The 19,632-nt window shown below is 41.7% G+C and overlaps 1 protein-coding gene across 1 annotated transcript in view; it reads right to left on the reverse strand.

Annotated features, from left to right (window-relative positions):
- The window catches only part of LOC111974376 (kinase suppressor of Ras 2-like), a 95,444-nt gene that overhangs the window by 38,837 nt on the left and 36,975 nt on the right, over nt 1-19,632 (reverse strand). Inside the window, 7 exon segments of the mRNA XM_070446839.1 lie at nt 2,902-2,974; nt 3,702-3,743; nt 4,156-4,324; nt 5,686-5,792; nt 6,682-6,770; nt 7,416-7,499; nt 9,160-9,229. Coding sequence (XP_070302940.1) covers nt 2,902-2,974; nt 3,702-3,743; nt 4,156-4,324; nt 5,686-5,792; nt 6,682-6,770; nt 7,416-7,499; nt 9,160-9,229 — 634 coding nt within the window.

Raw genomic sequence — 19,632 nt, forward strand, 5'->3', positions numbered from 1 at the left:
TAATCCCAGAAACCCTAGACCCACTCCAATTTGCATACCGCCCTAACAGATCCACAGATTATGCAATCTCTATTGCACTCCACCCTGCCCTTTCACACCTGGACAAAAGGAACACCTACAGTGGGGAGAACAAGTATTTGATACACTGACAATTTTGCAGGTTTTCCTACTTACAAAGCATGTAGAGGTCTGTAATTTTTATCATAGGTACACTTCAACTGTGAGAGACGGAATCTAAAACAAATTCCGAAAATTCAATTGATTATTATGAGTTTTAAGTAATTAATTTGCATTTTATTGCATGACATAAGTATTTGATACATCAGAAAAGCAGAACTTAATATTTGGTACAGAAACATTTGTTTGCAATTACAGAATCATACGTTTCCTGTAGTTCTTGACCAGGTTTTGCACACACTGCAGCAGGGATTTGGCCCACTCCTCCATACAGACCTTTCTCCAGATCCTTCAAGGTTTCGGGGCTGTCGCTGGGCAATACGGACTTTCAGCTCCCTCCAAAGAATTTCTAATTGGGTTCAGGTCTGGGACTGGCTAGGCCACTCCAAGACCTTGAGATGCTTCTTACAGGAGCCACTCCTTAGAATTGCCCTGGCTGTGTGTTTCGGGTCGTTGTCTTGCTTGGAAGACCCAGCCACGACCCATCTTCAATGCTCTTACTGAGGGAAGGAGTTGTTGGCCAAGATCTCGCGAACATTGGCCCCATCCATCCTTCCCCTCAATACGCGTGCAGTCGTCCTGTCCCCTTTGCAGAAAAGCATCCCCAAAGAATGATGTTTCCACCTCCATGCTTTCACGGTTTGGATGGTATTCTTGGGGTTGTACTCATCCTTCTTCCTCCAAACACGGCGAGTGGAGTTAGACCAAAAAAGCGTCTATTTTTGTCTCATCAGACACATGGACGCTTCTCCCATTCCTCCTATCTGGCATCATCAGATGGTCATTGGCAAACTTCAGACGGGCCTGGACATGCGCCTGGCTTGAGCAGGGGACCTTGCGTGCGCTGCAGGATTTTAATCCATGACGGCGTAGTGTGTTACTAATGGTTTTCTTTGAGACTGTGGTCCCAGCTCTCTTCAGGTCATTGACCAGGTCCTGCCGTGTAGTTCTGGGCTGATCCTCACCTTCCTCATGATCATTGATGCCCCACGAGGTGAGATCTTGCTGGAGCCCCAGACCGAGGGTGATTGACCGTCAACTTCACTTCTTCCATTTTCTAATAATTGCGCCAACAGTTGTTGCCTTCTCACCAAGCTGCTTGCCTATTGTCCTGTAGCCCATCCCAGCCTTGTGCAGGTCTACAATTTTATCCCTGATGTCCTTACACAGCTCTCTGGTCTTGGCCATTGTGGAGAGGTTGGAGTCTGTTTGATTGAGTGTGTGGACAGGTGTCTTTTATACAGGTAACGAGTTCAAACAGGTGCAGTTAATACAGGTAATGAGTGGAGAACAGAGGGCTTCTTATTAAGAAAAACTAACAGGTCTGTGAGAGCCGGAATTCTACTGGTTGGTAGGTGATCAAATACTTATGTCATGCAATAAAATGCAAATTAATTTCTTAAAATCATACAATGTGATTTCTTGGATTTTTGTTTTAGATTCCGTCTCTCACAGTTGAAGTGTACCTATGATAAAAATTACAGACCTCTACATGCTTTGTAAGTAGGAAAACCTGCAAAATCGCAGTGTATCAAATACTTGTTCTCCCCACTGTATGTGAGAATGCTATTCATTGAATACAGCTCAGCGTTCAACACCATAGTGCCCTCAAAGCTCATCAATAAGCTAAGGACCCTGGGACTAAACAGCTCCCTCTGCAACTGTATCCTGGACTTCCTGACGGGCACCCCCAGGTGGTAAGGGTAGATAACAACACATCTGCCATGCTGATCCTCAACACAGGGGCCCCTCAGGGGTGCGTGCTCAGTCCCCTCCTGTACTCCCTGTTCATTCATGACTGCACGGCCAGGTATGACTCCAACACCATCATTAAGTTTGCCGATGACACAAACAGTGGTAGGCCTGATCCACGACAACAACGAGGCAGCCTATAGGGAGCAGGTCAAGACCTGGCCGTGTTGGTGCCAGGACAACAACCTCTCCCTCAACGTGATCAAGACAAAGGAGATGATTGTGGACTACAGAAAAAAGTGGACTGAGCACGCCCCCATTCTCATAAACGGGGCTGTAGTGGAGCAGGTTGAGAGCTTCAAGTTCCTTGGTGTCCACATCACCAACAAACTAACATGGTCCAAGCACACCAAGACAGCGTGAAGAGGGCCGACAAAACTAACCTATTTGGCATGGGTCCTCAGATCCTCAAAAGGTTCTAGAGCTGCACTATCGAGAGCATCCGGACTGGTTGCATCACTGCCTGGTATAGCAACTGCTCGGCCTCCGACTGCAAGGAACTACAGAGGGTAGTGCGTACGGCCCAGTACATCACTGGGGCCAAGCTTCCTGCCATCCAGGACCTCTATACCAGGCGGTGTCAGAGCAAGGCCCTAAAAATTGTCAAAGACTCCAGCCACCCTAGTCATAGACTGCCCCCCCCCCCCCCTTCTTTTACACCACTGCTACTCTCTGTTGTTATCATCTATGCATCGTCACTTTAATAACTCTTCCTACATGTACATATTACCTCAACTAACCGGTGCCCCCGAACATTGACTCTGTACCGGTACCCCCCTGTGTATAGTCTCACTATTGTTATTTTACTGCTGCTCTGTAATTACTTGTTACTTTTATTTCTTACTCTTCCTCGTATTTTTTTTGAACTGCATTGTTGGTTAGGGGCTCGTAAGTAAGCATTTCACTGTAAGGTCTACACCTGTTATATTCGGAGCATGTGACTAATACGATTTGATCTAGAGTTCTACTCACCCAGGCTCAGACAGGACAGGGTGAAGGATGACCTGGGGTGTTCTGTTGGGGGCCTTTGGTGCCGGGGCCACGTCTGGAGCAGTATACAGTATATGGTAAATCATAAAATAGCTCTTATACCATGGTAACTATAGTGTAATAATCTATATATGTAATAACCCTGTAATAGTCTACTGAGCTCTGCTGGGAGCTTCCTGAGGAGTGAGATCCATGCTAAATCATAACAACAATACAGGGGCTGTAAATAATAAATAATAAGCATTAGGAGTTGTTACTACTCAGGACTTGAGATACATGAGATACTCTATCAGGACCAATCCTATACCACCATACTGTATCTCCTAAATGTTCTATCCCACCCCCATATGATTTCAGTCACATCCCCTCTTGTCAAATATCTCTCTAAAACAGTGTTTCTTCATCCTGGTCCTAAGGAACCAAAGGGGTGCACATTTAGGTTTCTGCCCTAGCACTACACACATGATTAAAATCATCAAAGCTTGATAAATAGAATCAGCTGTGTAGTGCTAGGGCCAAAACCAAAAAGGACCAGGATTAAGAAACACTGTTTTAAAAGACCCTTCTGAAATGGTCCAGCCAGGAGAGGCTCCAAAGTCTCCACACTAAGGGACCAAAAACTAAGACGGGCTTAGAGAGAAAAAAGGCTAAGCGTTTAGAAGCTGTCAAGGAGGAGAGAACAGAATCATCAAATCACAACATCAAAAAAGTCTTCCTCCTCTTCCTTTGGCCTAGTGCAGTGCATTTTGGTTAGGCGTAATGATCAATTAAGAGGCTTTTACCTGGGAAGATGAACTGATGCTTGTATTTGAAGTAAGAAGAAGCTGCAGAGAGGGAGAGAGGGAGAATGGGTCTGAGTGGTACAGAGCTGGGTTCATAGAAGGGTTAAAAGGACAATAATGATATTTCTTTCCTAGAGCAGAGATATAGGACAGACAGCTCTAAAAATCAAAGAGTAGTGGCACTACATTTACTACTTCTATCAGATACAATTTTTGAAGTTTCCCAAGTATAAATACAGTAATGTACTGTACACACACTTATTAAGCATAACACATTTGTTTGAGCAAATGTGTTTTTTAGACACAACAATAAACTTCAAGGAGTAGGGCATTCAAGAGTTGGTCTGATATGATGTCAAACCTGGACCCCTTATTGAGATGTGCCTTTTGTTAAGTACATCAGGTGTAAAATGGGGTGAAAATGAGACGAGTAGGTTTTCATTTCATCCTGTACCTGTGAAGTTGAACTGTTTCTGTTGCCGTGCTGACTGTGGGGAGGGGTGTAGGGGGGAGGGAGGGGTGGCACTGGAAGGGAGGGGTGGAGCGGGTGAGGAAGGGGTGGAGGAGGTGGTGGAGGAGGGGTTACTGCTGGAGTCTGGCTGGTACGGGACAGGGATGTGATCCTGAGGACAGAAAGAGAGTGAGAGAGAGAGTGAGAGAGAGATAGATAAAGGTGGAGAGAGGAGAGATGAGACATGGGGAGAGAAAGGTAGAGACGAGAGAGAGAGAGAGAGAGAGAGAGAGAGTGAGGGGTAAAACAAAAAAAACAAAAAAAGAGAGAGTGAGAGAGTCAATTTCAAGGTGTAAAATGAATACAGACCTACAGGTGAAAAAGTCTCAAAACTGACTGTGAATCCAAAATAATTTCATTTTCCTAGGCTTGTGAGTTTACTTGCTGTTTACATGATAGCTTTTTTGGTGCCCTTCAGTAGAACATTGACAGACAGCTCATCCCCCTGTGAGTCACACACTCTCTTCTTCTAGAACCCTCAGGCACCTCTCTCCTGTATCCACCTCAGTGCCTGGGGCACAGAATTAAATATACCAGTACTATAATGCATTTCTATGGCCTAGAGCAGGTAGAACTCTGTCTCTTTTCAGACTTCCTCATTCAGAAGATAACACCTGACAATGCACCTGTCGACTAATTGTGTTGTTATGACACGGGTCTATAGAGATAGTGCTGCTCAAGATAGGAGATAGGGGAGAGATATGCTGGCTTTTCTCTGAGAGATAAAAGCTCTATTACGTTGTAAGGTATAAATAAGTGGCCTTGGTTGCACTTGCTTATTATGGAGCGCTGCTATGTGTGTTCATTAATAGCACCCACCCCACACACACACACACACACACGCACACATACATACACACCATGAACTTTTTGTGGTTGTATTGATGTGGTAGAGTAAGGGAGATCTCGTCTCAAACTACTTATGGTCACAGTGAATAAAAAAAAAGATTCTATCTTGTTTAAATAAAGACTCAAAGCAATCAAATGGGTTATATTTCATGTGACAGGACATCTGATGAAGACCCAATAAGACAAATATAATCTTATTATATATAAAACTATAACTCTCATCCACTAAAAGTTGTCTAAAACGCTATAGTGTGGGTTTCCAAACAAAATACCTCCCTTATGAAGTTATGAGGACTTGCAAACTTAAAAATGGGGTAGGGGTATTTGCGGAAATCCCAAACAATGTTTGAAGAATTGAAAAGTATCTGTGGGATTGATGAGCTGCTACTTTTGAAGTGTGAAAATGAATTTGTTTTTATATAATCCAGTTGACGGTGATTGGTCCAGTAATGCTGGTCCGTCTGACTGGACCTCAGGTGATGCACATTTCAAACAGCCCAAAAAACATTTCAAACAGACCAAAATAACAGATATCAAGACAACAGAGCTCAGATGTGGAAGCACGGAACGGTGTGTGGGCGCACGTACATGTGAGCATGCGTTCATGCGTCTGGTAGTTCCTACCTTGTTGATTTTGTTGGTTTTGGGCAGCGTCTGACTGATGTGCAGGTCTGTGTACCTGAGCGGGTTGTTGATGTCACATGGTACCGATTCAGTCCGTACCAAACGAGCTGGGGAGAGACCGAATCAGACAAACAACAAAACACTGAGAAGTCTTTATTTTCTCGAAATTCTGAATGTGAAAATATGACAAACTCTTCTTCTTTGAAGATGGTCCTTTTTGCTCTCGCAAGGGAACACTTAAGAACTCCCTAAGATACTGTAGCTTGCCAACTTCAAGTAGCAGAGACTTGAATCTTCCCTTGCTTTTTTGAAGGTTCCGTACTAAACAAAAGAAAGGTTCATAAATGGATTATTTTACCTTGATTTCCTTGGTGATCTGTCATACCGGTTGGGCGAAAAAGAGAAAGGTGTAAAGAACATACAGTTAAAGCTCACTTTAGATGACAGAGAATCTTTTAAATGAGTACTTCAAACAAAAGCACTATCACAGAGAATGAGTAGTCTTTTAAAGTAATACTTCAATAACATAAGCACTATAACAGAGAATGAGTCGTTTTTTAAAGTAAAGTTTCAATAACAAAAGCACTATAATAGAGAATGAGGAGCTTTTAAAATAGTACTTCAATAACAAAAGCACCTATATTCTAACAATCCTAATAAGTATACCTAATATGAATATGTTTTGCGCTGCGAAATTACAGTAGGGCTATATATGTGTCTCCTAGCTTGATATGCATGTGCAGTTTGTGTTACTGCTTATAATGAGAATAATACAAAAGTTTTGTGGCATGTGTATCAAGAAGTTCTACTGCGATTAAAATGGTACATAATGTATGCAATCGCTGCTTTCAGTCACTTTGGATAAAATAATCAGCTAAATGACATAACATGTATGTATTGAAAGACAAGTGGTGAAATCGTCCTTGATGTTATGTGACCTGTATATGAAGTCAGTCTTCAGTCCTACAGTAAGCTGCTGGTCCAACAGTCCTTTACCTTTGAGGGGGTTACTTCCTCCTCCTCTTTGGATGATCAGTAAATGGCAAGGTGGGGCTTCTTTGGTACATTTGTTGTGGCACTTCAGCCTGGTGAAACAACAGAATAAAACACTCACCAGGGCAGCATCAGAAATGGCATCCTATTCCCTACATAGTGCACTACTTTTGATCAGAGTCTGATCAAAAGTAGTGCATTATATAGGGAATAGGGTGTTACTTCGGATGCAACCCCAGACATCACTGAATCTCTGCTACTCATTTTCCAAACAGTTAAAAGAAACCCATTCATGAACTTGTAATAGTCTTAAGGAAATTAAGGAAATAAAAAGTCTGAGTTCCACCCAATTATTTCCCTTGTGTCAAAAATGTCACATTCAGTTGGTTGTAAAATTGGTTAATTTACTCAAGTAATCGGTTTTAAAATGATAATGATAATTGCTTGTTCTTTTCAGAGATTTTCCCAAGTATACGGTGACAAATTTCCTTTCCAGAAATCTAATAATAATGTGGATGAACAAATATGGATAACAAGAAAGAGTTTATAGCCTGAGATTTGGTTATGACCTTTAACCAACCAGGATGATCATTGATTGATGTTGATGTTTTTTATCTTCTGTTAAAGCACACCAAAATACATTTTTATAAACATGTTATGCACGGCAATACACTTTTCTAATGGCGTAGTAATGTTTTTTGAACACAGATTAGAATAAATACTAGGAAGGACCTTACTTGCAGTTTTTACATTTAAGTCCAAACAACATTCCTTTTCCACACACTATGCATGTCTGAGACATCCAGTACTTGGTGGAAAACCTGCAAGCACAAGAAGAGAGAGAGGAAGAGAGCGAGATCAGAGCACATCAACAAAACAAGACATCTCTTCTACCTATTTGTTCATGCATAAACGAGTGCAAACAAAAGCCACCAGGTGTGGATCATCGCAGAAAAACATCACAGATTGCTTGTGACCTTTTGGATTATGATTCCCATTCACCTTGTGATGACAAATGGCTTTTGTCATAGAATGCCTCATATTCACAAGTCACATAAAAAATATTATATTATTATTATTTCTTTGGCAGGTTAACGTTTCCATAACATAAGAAAGATGGACGCCTATAGGGCTCATCTTTCCCCACCGCGCAACAATTTTAGCTCCAATCTCCAATGCACCTTGATTCAATTTGGGGGCCCCCACTCCTTTCAATATTCTGCACCAATGTTCAGTTTGTGGCTGTGAGCTCTGTGAATAAAGGCTGTGACAGAGGCCATTCTGCTACATCAACACAGTAACACAGCAATCATTCACAGAGATGAAGATGGAGCCCAGCAGAGCCCGTGGCACCGCGTTCAGAGCAAGACTACAGTGTGTCTCAATTGTCTTGAATGATAAAAAGCAATTCCCTACTTTGGGGTTGGATGAAGTATCTGAGTGCCCAATTTAAGAAAAACTCTGGGTTTATTTTCTGATAGATCTGACATCTGGGTACCAGCAGCGGACTGGCTGGAGTAATGGAATAGGAATGGGTTGACAGAATCCAAATCTCTTCATTAGGAACCTTCGTATTGCCTCGTACTGTGCTAAACAGAATCAGGGAGGGCACAATTCAATCTGGCATCCCGCTCTAATTTTGGTGGTCGGGGCCTAAATGATACATTGTTTTGGCAGGCGTACATACGCTGCCAAAGTTACCGTGAGACTGACATTAAAGGTGAGATATGATTTGACAGATCTTTTTCATTCCCAGGGAGATGTTGCTATAGCCAGTAGTTTATTGCATTGCTATGATTTACTTACGAATAATAACCTGTGCTTAGAGCGATATCTTTGAAGATACATCGAGGCACAAATAGAGATCTATGACAATCACCATGTCAGAAAGAGTATAAAGAGAAATAAAGTTGTCCATCTCCCTAGAAACTAGCATTTGTCCTTTTAATAACAGCTTGAGATTTAATGCCAATATAAATTACATTTGCGCTCGTCTCTGGCTGATGAAGCATTAAGACATGTGTGCACAACCACTGTCTTTCCTCGTCATTAACTTTCAGCAGTGAGCTAACACCCACGTACTTCTGAGGCTGAGAGAAAGAGGGGGAGGGGGAGATGGAGAAAGACAGAGAATAAGAGAGAGAGGAGGGACAAAGAAACAGAGAGAGAGAGAAAGTCGGTAGGTTGGAAGATTCCCATGACCAATAGCGGAGGTGTACTGTTTAATTTGGAGATCAGTGGCATTTGGGATTCATCAGACATTCAAACAGGAATAGAACAGGGAGTGGAGTTATGCTAGCGCCCCCTTAAATTGGACTGACATTCTGTCTGTCTCTGGTAGAGGAAGACACACATTAAGACACACACACACACACACACACACACACCAAATGAATGCCTGAACACTCATACCTTCATCAATACACACACACACACACACACACACACACACACACACACACACACACACACACAGGTTACCTGTGTTTTATGGAGTTTCCCAGGTCTCTCCGAGGGATCTGTGGGGACCAGCGAGGCACTGACAGAGTGTCTGAAGGAAGAGAGGGAGAAAGACGGATGGATGGATGAATGTAGGGATGGATGAATGGATGGATGTATAAGAACATAGGCATTATTAGATATTTAACCAGTGACACAAAAGGGTTGATTGAATCAACAATGCATTGCAGCCAAATGCATTCTCGTCATTGGACAGTGGAGGGTAGGCCTAAATATTAACACATGCTGTGGTATTGAATAGTTCCCTGCTGGTAACCACTGATTGTGATTGGGCTAAATCAAACACTGATTTGTGCACTGCATGTCATTTCAGCGTATTAATAGATTTGTACCAAATGCTCAGATGTGTCTTTGGCCATTACCGCAATCAATCATAATTACCTATTTCGACTAACACTTCCTGACATTCAAAAACAATAAAGTGACAAAAATCTGATCTACGTTAAAAGTCATGGGTTTGAATAATTCACTCATGGATATTTCTAGAAAAAATAAAAGTGTTATTCTTTATTCCAAGCATCCTTATATCATAGAGATTGAATGTAATCAGCATTTGTATGTCTCTTTGTCCATTTTGAAGGATGTTAGGGGTAGTTTCATGAGCCAATGCTAACTAGCGTCAGCGCAATGACTGGAAGTCTGTGGGTACAGTATCTACTAGCATGCTAGCAGATACCGATAGACTTCCAGTCATTGCACTAACGCTTGTTAGCAATTGCGCTCACGCAACTTCCTTCAAACTGCACGCGGATACATAAAAATGGTATCCATGAGTTCATGGATACCTCTGGGGAAGTAGATAAAGGGCCTTACCCCCGCTATATAGACACACATATATATATATAGACAATAATAGGTGGTATGTTAATGATATCGTCCATATAAAAAGCTTTTGTGTGTTTGCAGATGTTCCATTGTGAGGGTGTGCACAGAGGGACCCTCTTACTTCAAAAGGTATTTCCAACATAGAACCTCCGGTAGGTCCATTAGTGAACACATTAATAGCAGCAACGGTAGCAGTAGCATCTAATACATTATGCACCTCTCAATGCACTGTGTGCCACTACTCAGCCCCAGTCCACCCACATGCAGTACAGCTATAGTGAGGAGTGTGGATAGAGTATCTGTGTATTGTATTTCTGTGTGTGTGTGTGTGTGTGTGTGTGTCAGTGGAGGCTCCGCAGAGGAGGAAGGGGAGGACCATGCTCCTGAATTTCATTTTTTTAAATAGTGAAACATGAAAAACCTTCCTTTTCAGATAAAACTATACTAAATATAATCACATCACCAAATAATTGATTAAAACACACTGTTGTGCAATGAACATCTACAGTAGCTTCAGCAGCACTATGTAGGATAGCACTATGTTGTAGCCGGAGGACAGCTAGCTTCTGTCCTCCTCTTGGTACATTGACTTCAATACAAAACCAAGGAGGATCATGGTTCTTGCCCCCTTCCATAGACTTACACAGTAATTATGACAAATTCCGGAGCACATCTTCCAACCTATCAGACCTTGCAGCATGAACTGACATGTTTTCCACTCAATCAAAATATCAGATAATGAATCTAGTACTGAAAGCATAAGCTACAGGTAACACTGCATAAAATGTGTTGAGTAGTTGACTCAGAGAGAAAGACAATTCTTCCAAAATGAAGGAGAAACAAGAGAGATACACAGCTATATTTGGTTGTATTTTTTTGTACTTTCACCTAGCTAGCAATGCTGCTAGCTAGTTTAGCCTACTCAAACACCCTGCTCAAACAGAGAGGGATGCTACAGTATATTAGCTAGCTGGCTATGGCTATCCAACATGGTAACTCTTCAAAGTCAAAGTAAGCTTTTGGTTTTAGAAATATATTGCCAACGGGGCCCGCCGGTGTAACTGCTAAACCAGATTATGACTGTACAATGTACTGCATGATTATAGCGGGTTTACATGTTAGTATTTATGTTGACTATGCCTTGACAACAATGTAGGCCGTGTGTATCAAATCAAATCAAATTTTACAAATTCAGGTTAGTGGTCATGATATGAAGGTTTGGCTTGGTCAAAGACAGCTGATGTGTTGTACACTGAAGTCCACAAGCGAAGGGAAAAGGTGAGAGGAGGAGAGTGCGAGAAGGAATTATCTATACAATGAGCAAAGTGATGAGGCTGTTTGTATGTGGTTGCTATGAAAGTGAACTGTGTTTGCTTCCACTGACATTTGAAGCTGTTGGACTAATGATTACACCCTGGATCAGCTAGATCAGGGGTGTCAAAGTCAAATGGACGGAGGGCCAAATAAAAAATTTAGCTACAAGCCGAGGGCCGGACTGTTCGAATGTTCATTGAAATTTTTTTAAATGACGCATATAGTCTAGTGAACCTAATTGAACCTACTGAAAACCTAACAAATATATTCCAATATGATCAGATAAATAAAGCAATATTTTCTTATGGCTCTGTCAGTAATCTTTAATTTTCAACAGACACAAAAGACAAATTTCCTTTATATAAAAATCCCCATAACATGAACATTAAATGAAAGAAACCGGTATTTCAAGGACCATCAGTAGCCTATATTTTCTATTTTAGCAAAAGGGCTAATTTACTCAAGAAAAAAACAATAATAGCAATTTTCTATCATCCACTCAACTGAAATATTTTTAAAATATAATTGGATTGAAATACAATAAAATAAAGTGCAAAAATCTATTAATCAAAAACAACACTTGTTTAAGGAGAAGTAACATGCAGTGAAAACAATATTAAACTTTAACTTTTAAACTTGAACTGAGTAAAACTCTAATATGTGATTGCACAGTAATGTTCACTTGTTGAGGTTGAGGTGATACTTGGTTGTGTCCCATCTTTTTCCACAAGTTCATCAATGTTCGGGTAAGGCTCTGAGCTGAGGAAATCCTCAGAATTGAGTGGAGTTTCAGCAGTAAGTCGACTTCTGTGTGATGTTTTGTTCAGTTCATCAAGAAAACAGTTGTTCACACAGGTATGTGCTGCCAAACATAGACAACGTTTGAGCAGCCTGGATGCGCAGCTGGGCATTGTGTCGGGGAGGAAACGGGCGAACTCCGCAGCACCCACTGCCGCAATATTTTGCCTCAGTGCATTCATTGCATTGAGGTCAATCAACTCATTGGAGGTTTGGTGGTGAGCTTTCCACGTCAACAGCAAATGGGTTACCGAGCAGTTCCAACCTGCTTTTTTGTGCTTCAAAGTCAGCAAATCGGCGTCGAAAGTCAGCGGCAAGCATACCTATTTTATCAGCCAACTGTGCGCTCGGGGACGCACTGGTAGAGAGCTTCTCTTTCATGGTCTGGCAGCTGGGAAGTGGCTCAAATTTTCTTTCCGCATCTGCGTCTCCCACAGAGTCAGTTTGGTTTTGCGTCACCGTTGCATTGTGGGGAATGTAGTATTGGTGCGTGTAAAGATCTGCGGGCTTGCCGGCTTGCTGCGGTCTGCGGCCGGTTCTAATAATAATCAAGATCATCCCAGGGGCCGTAAAAACCTTCTCGCGGGCCGGATGTGGCCCGCGGGCCTTGACTCTGACATATGTGAGCTAGATGAAGGCAGAGTGTGTAAGACGGTATGTGAATGTGTCACGGTCTGCCACCTTGATTACTCAAAATGCTCTAACCTGTACACCTACGTTGTAAACTTTCATTCATAGGCTAGGTTGTAGCAACCTCGTGATGGGTACAGGGAACATTTGAGAATCATGTAGTAGCCTAAACCTATTGATGTTACATTGAGCTGGGTGAATGGAATATGAATGTCAGTCATCCAATATGCTGTAATAGAAATAAACCATGCTCACAAAAAAATTATCATCCTCCCTCATTCTTAAACGGCACGACCGCCACTGGTGTGTGTGTGTGTGTGTTGTGTGTGTGTGTGTGTGTGTGTGTGTGTTGTGTGTTGTGTGTGTGTGTGTGTGTGTGTGTGTGAGACAGAAAGAAAGAAAAAGATGACTTGGAGAAAGATTCAGCAATAGCGAAGGAGAGAGCCCTCCCCATTCTTCTCCTAAATAAATTGGAGCACCATCCATACAGTAAAGCTAATCTTAATATGAAAGCAGAGGTGGCCTTCAGTGCTCCTCCACTCAATCACATGGCCTTGAGGAAGAAGAGGATGAAGAGGAATCACATTGTGTTCTGGATGGGAATGCTTGAACAATGAGAGAGAGAGAGAGAGAGAACGCCAGATATTTATAAAATAGCTTCATAGACCGAGTCCAAGTGGAAAGTATATAGAGTATTGGTAAGACAATTATCCCTTATTTTCAGGTCAAAGTTGTTGGATGAACCTACATACTGAATAATGATTTTAGCTTAAATGTACAATATGATCTATCCCCTGTCCAGAGAAAATGTTCTTTGGAACTACTTTTTTGGAACTACTTTCTTTGGAACTACTGTATCACTGCGTTCAATGTTTTATACACAGTGTACAAAATATTAGGAACAACTTCCTAATATTGAGTTTTGCCCTCAGAACAGCCTCAATTTGTCAGGGAATGGACTCTACATTTACATTACATTTAAGTCATTTAGCAGACGCTCTTATCCAGAGCGACTTACTCTACAAGGTGTCAAACGCGTTCCACAGGGATGCTTGCCCATGTTGACTCCAATGCTTCCCACAGTTGTGTCAAGTTGGCAGGATGTCCTTTGGGTGGGGGACCATTCTTGATACACACGGGAAACTGTTGAGCTTGAAAAACCCAGCAGCGTTGGAGTTCTTGACACAAACTGGTGCACCTGGAACCTACTACTATACCCTGTTCAAAGGCACGTAAATATTTTGTCTTGCCCATTCACTCTCTGAATGGCACACACACAATCCATGTCTCAATTGTCTAAAACAGTACCCCCAGGGGTACACGCAATGCCTTTGGGGGTACGCCAAATAAAAATGTGATTCAGATTTTAAAATAATAATAATAATAATAATTCTTCCATTTTCAAACAGTCCATTTATATTTTCTAACGGTATACATTTGGGCGAGATTTTTTTCTCGCCTGAATAGCCTCGTTTCACTGCCAAAAATAAAATGCGTTGTGCAGACCTCACTACCCCCTGGAGAGCCTTGCGGTTAAGGGAGGTGCAGTTGCCGTACCAGGCGGTGAAAAAGCCCGACAGGATGCTCTCGATTGTGCATCTGTAAAAGTTTGTGAGTGATTTAGATGACAAGCCAAATTTCTTTAGCCTCCTGAGGTTGAAGAGGCGCTATTGAGCCTTCTTCACCACGCTGTCTGTGTGGGTGGACCATTTCAATTTGTCTGTGATGTGTACGCCGAGAAACTTGGATAAATGGTTAAAAAAAGTAAGGCCCGTGTCCATAGAGACACATAACAGCTCTACTGGTAGTACTGTTACTACCAGCAGTACTACACATGCACCTGTCGACCACACAAGTTGTTCTGCTTCCACAAGCACATCCAATGCTATCATCAGTAATTCTACATTTGCTGTTAGCCCAGCTAGCATGAACACTGACAGTTGTGAATCTGATGTAGCCGAAGAGCTACTGCCCCTCCAAGGACGTTGGACCATCTCAGAGGCGCAAATATAATGAGAACAACATTGATTTGGGGTTCAATTATATTGGGAGTAGTGCCTTTCCTCAGCCAGTGTGTTAGATGTGCAAAAGTACTAGCTCACAACTCAATGAAACCTTCACTCTTGCGCAGACATTTAAAAACAAAACATGCCAATTTGAAAAATAAGCCACGGGAGTTTTTTTTGCGAGAATTAAGACGACTTTTGAGTAGCACGACATGTATAAAAGCAACAGATACTATTAATAAGAAGGGGCTAGAAGCGTTTTATATGGTGAGCTACCGAGTGGCTATGACAGGCAAGCCCCATACTATTGTGGAGGACTTTATTCTTCAAGGCTGCCGCGGATATGGCTGTCACAATGCTGATGGAAAAGGCCCAAAAAACTATACAGACAATGCCTTCATCAAACAACATTGTTTCACGACGCAAACATTGTTTCACGACGCATCAGTGACATGGCAGGAGATGTTTGAAACAATTGCTGCTTCGCATACAAGCCAGTAGATTTTATGCGTTACAGCTGGATGAGTCAACAGACGTGGCAGGCCTGGCACAGCTCCTGGTATATGTTTGTTACGTTTATGGGGGGTCAATTAAGGAAGACATCATCTTCTGCAAACCACTGGAAACAGGACAACAGGAAAGGATATTTTTAAAGTACTGGACAGCTTTGTGACATCAAATGGACTTTGGTGGTGAAGATGTGTTGGTATCTGTACTGATGGTGCAAAAGCCATGACCGGGAGACATAGTGTTGTGGTAATGCACGTGCAAGCAGTTGCTCCCGACGCCACTTAGGTACACTGCAGCATCCACCAAGAGGCTCTTGCTGCCAAGGGAATGCCTGACAGCTTGAAATATATTTTGGACAGTACAGTGAAAATGGTTAACTTTGTTAAAGCAAGGTCCCTGAACTTTCGTGTATTTTCTGCACTATGCAATGATATGGGCAGCGCCCTTGTAACGATTTGGGGCAAAGTATTGACACGTTTTTTTAAATTGAGAGACAAGTTTAAAGTTTTCTTTACTGACGATAATTTTCACTTGTCTGACCGAATTTCTCACACGACTGGCCTATCTGGGTGATGTTTTTTCTCGCCTGAATGGTCTGAATCTAGGATTACAGGGACTCTCCGCAACTATATTCAATGTGCGGGACAAAATTGAGGCTATAATTAAGAAGTTGGAGCTGTTCTCTGTCTGCATTAACAAGGACAACACACAGGTTTTTCCATCATTGTAAGATTTTTTTGTGTGCAAATTAACTCAAGCTTACGGACAATGTCAAATATGATATGGTGAAGCGCCTGAGTGACTTGGGTGCGCAATTACGCAGGTACTTTCCCGAAACGGATGACACAAACAACTGGATTCGCTATCCCTTTCATGCCCTGCCTCCAGCCCACATACTGATTTCTGAACAAAAGAGCCTCATCGAAATTTCAACAAGCAGTTCTGTGAAAATGTAATCAGAAGCCACTGACAGATTTCTGGATTGGGCTGCGCTCAGAGTTTCCTGCCTTGGCAAATCGTGCTGTTAAGACACTGATGCCCTTTGCAACCACATACGACTTGTGAGGCGTATGTTTCTCAAACTAGACACTCTAATGTATTTGTCCTCTTGCTCAGTTGTGCACTGGGGCCTCCCACTCCTCTTTCTATTCTGGTTAGAGCCAGTTTGTGCTGTTCTTTGAAGGGAGTAGTACACAGCGTAGTACGAGATCTTCAGTTTCTTGGCAATTTCTCGCATGGAATAGCCTTCATTTCTCAGAACAAGAATAGACTGACGAGTTTCAGAAGAAAGTCCTTTGTTTCTGGCCATTTTGAGCCTGTAAATGCTGACGCTCCAGATACTCAACTAGTCTAAAGAAGGCCAGTTTTATTGCTTCTTTAATCATAACAACAGTTTTCAGCTGTGCTAACATAATTGGAAAAGGATTTTCTAATGATCAAAATGAGGAACTTGGATTAGCTAACACAACCTGCCATTGGAACACAGGAGTGATGGTTGCTGATAATGGGCCTCTGTACGCCTATGTAGATATTCCATAAAAGATCTGCCATTTCCAGCTACAATAGTCATTTACGACTGTTAGGTTCTTATTTATCAGAGTAAATAACTCAGACACTAGAGAAGCTTTAACCAAGTTTAATTCTTCCCAAAGGTTCTGCCCAGCTGTATTCAGACAGCAAAACATTTCCCTTCATCATAGTTATATTCATCTTACTTAAGACACTCCCTCTCTCCAATCCTTACAGTTTATGGCTCTACAGGAAGCTAATAAAGAGGGTAACAGGATACCAAACCTTTATTGCTCTGTCCTCACCTCCTGACCTCAACCCCTCCTTCATCTAATCCACAGATGTCCATCTGTCTCCCCTGTTTCACACGTTGCTCTCCTCTCATCCAACACATTTCACAGCTATCTGTCTTTCTATAGAGACCCAGTCTCTTTCACTCCTTAATATACTATGCGTCTGATCTATCATGTCTTTAATATCTCAATGTTCAAAATGTCGAATCCAACAAAACATTAACAATGTCTACACTGTATTTCTGCTCAATTTGATGTTATATTAATGGACAAAAATGTTGCTTTTCTTTCAAAAACAAGGCCATTTCTAAGTGACCCCAAACTTTTGAACGGTAGTGTACATTATCTATGACCTGACCTTTAGGTCGTAAATCACCACTCACATTCCCGAGCGATCAAAATCTAACGCTAACAACTACAAGTCACCCCATCCCTGGAGCTTGTGACTCTGTATCTGTGGTTCACAGTCCAATACATCACTCAATTACACTCAATCGTCCTGATAATGTAATAGAGAACGGGAACTGATATATCTGCTTATTGTTCTGTCTGTTTACACTAACAGCCTCATAACACAAGAGCAACCATCAGATGATGTTGACATCTCTGTGACCTGCTAGTTGTTTCTCACACAGAGGTCAAGTCCTGAAACCTCTGTACGATGGTACAGTATATTAGCCTGGCCTGATTGATCTTTGTGAGTGCACCTCAGCATGTGCGCAAGCACACACACACGCAAATACACACACTGCTAAATATATGTATGCGACCAATAATATTTGATTTGATACAGACACACAGACACACACAACCGGAGGTCTGAGTAACCCAAAGGCGCCAGACTACAGTGTCCTCCTCCATCCTTTCTGTTTAATAAGGATGGAGACATATTCTCCTTCCCCCTCCACTTATCCCTCTATCCCTTCATCCCACTTTCCCCCTCCACTCGCTGTCCTCTATCCTCTAATGACATGACAAACAACCAAACAACAACAGCACAGGAAGGGAGAGAGTAGAGACATGTACATGGAGGATATTAAACCATTTCTGCCAAAAATACATATCTAGTGCCAGGCACGGCAAATGACAGGCACGGCAAAAGGTGGCACGGTAAAAGGTGTCAAAAGACAAGGCATGGACTTATACTTCATACAGCATGATGCCTACAGGTGTATATATATGACTATATATAAGCTGGTTGAGAGAATGCCAAGAGTGTGCAAGGCTGTCATCAAGGCAAAGGGTGGCTAATTGATAATTTGTTCATTTGTTTAACATTCTTCTGGATACTACATGATTCCATATGTGTTATTTCATAGTTTTGATGTCTTCACTATTATTCTACAATGTAGAAAATAGTAGAAATAAAGAAAAACTCTTGAATGAGTAGGTGTTCTAAAAATTTTGACCGGTACTGTATATATTTATGAAACACAAAGTGTGGTGAAATTTAACTGCCATTTTTGCGGTGTGAAATAAACTCTGTCGACTCGAGACAAAGAGCCTTGTTGCCAACGCTGTTTCCATGACAAACACTCAACGCGTGGGTTCAACAACCTTTTCAACAGAATATCATTCTGCTGTCATCTTTGATCTGCTGTCATCTTTGACGAAGAGAACACCCCTTCCTCTCCTCACCTATCACCAAGTGCCATCTTACTTTTCCGTTGTTACACATCATGATGATGGTCATTAGAAACTATTATCATGGATATGAAACAAATATCCACACCACCACTGAAGAGGACCACAATGGAAATAAGTCCCAGACTTTATTGTGTGTTATCCTTGATGATTTTATTCATGTGCATGTATGGCTTTTAAGTTTTGTGTGCATGTTTTTTTTTAATGGTCGAATTAATAAACTAAACTAAACCACTTTTTCCCATAAGTGTTTTGTTCTAACCAATGAAACATGCCAACGAGAGAGGGACTGCAGTAGGACATACTATGCCTGAAGCGGATTGCACAGACCAGTCTCTCATTTGGACAATTCAAAATGGAGAGAAGCAGTGAGACAAATGTTTTCTGGTGGCAAGCTGAATTGCAGACAGGGGAGAAGCCAGCCATAGAAATAGAATGCCTAGGGGGCGCTGGTGAGCAGTAACATATGAAGACGCATTTTCTCGGTACTCCGATCCAGGGCGAACAATTTACTATTAATTCTTGACAAACACCTCCCCCACCGTGTTCATTTTGTAACATTTAATTTGGAATCGACCCCAAATGACTAATCGACTAGTCAAGTAGACCAAATAGGGAATTCATATCTTGTTTAGAGATGTGCCTCCACCATGCTGCCAAAAAAATGACAATTATTCATCCAGTAACTTAACGTTATGAACAATGATGGTATGTACACTACCGTTCAAAAGTTTGGGGTCACTTAGAAGTGTCCATGTTTTTGAAAGAAAAGCACATTTTTGGTCCATTAAAATAACATAAAATTGATCAGAAATACAGTGTAGACATTGTTAATGTTGTAAATGACTATTGTAGCTGGAAACGGCTGATTTTTTTAATTTTTATGGAATATCTACATTATCAGC

This window comes from Salvelinus sp. IW2-2015, linkage group LG15 (assembly GCF_002910315.2).
Source record: "Salvelinus sp. IW2-2015 linkage group LG15, ASM291031v2, whole genome shotgun sequence".
Taxonomy (NCBI): domain Eukaryota; kingdom Metazoa; phylum Chordata; class Actinopteri; order Salmoniformes; family Salmonidae; genus Salvelinus; species Salvelinus sp. IW2-2015.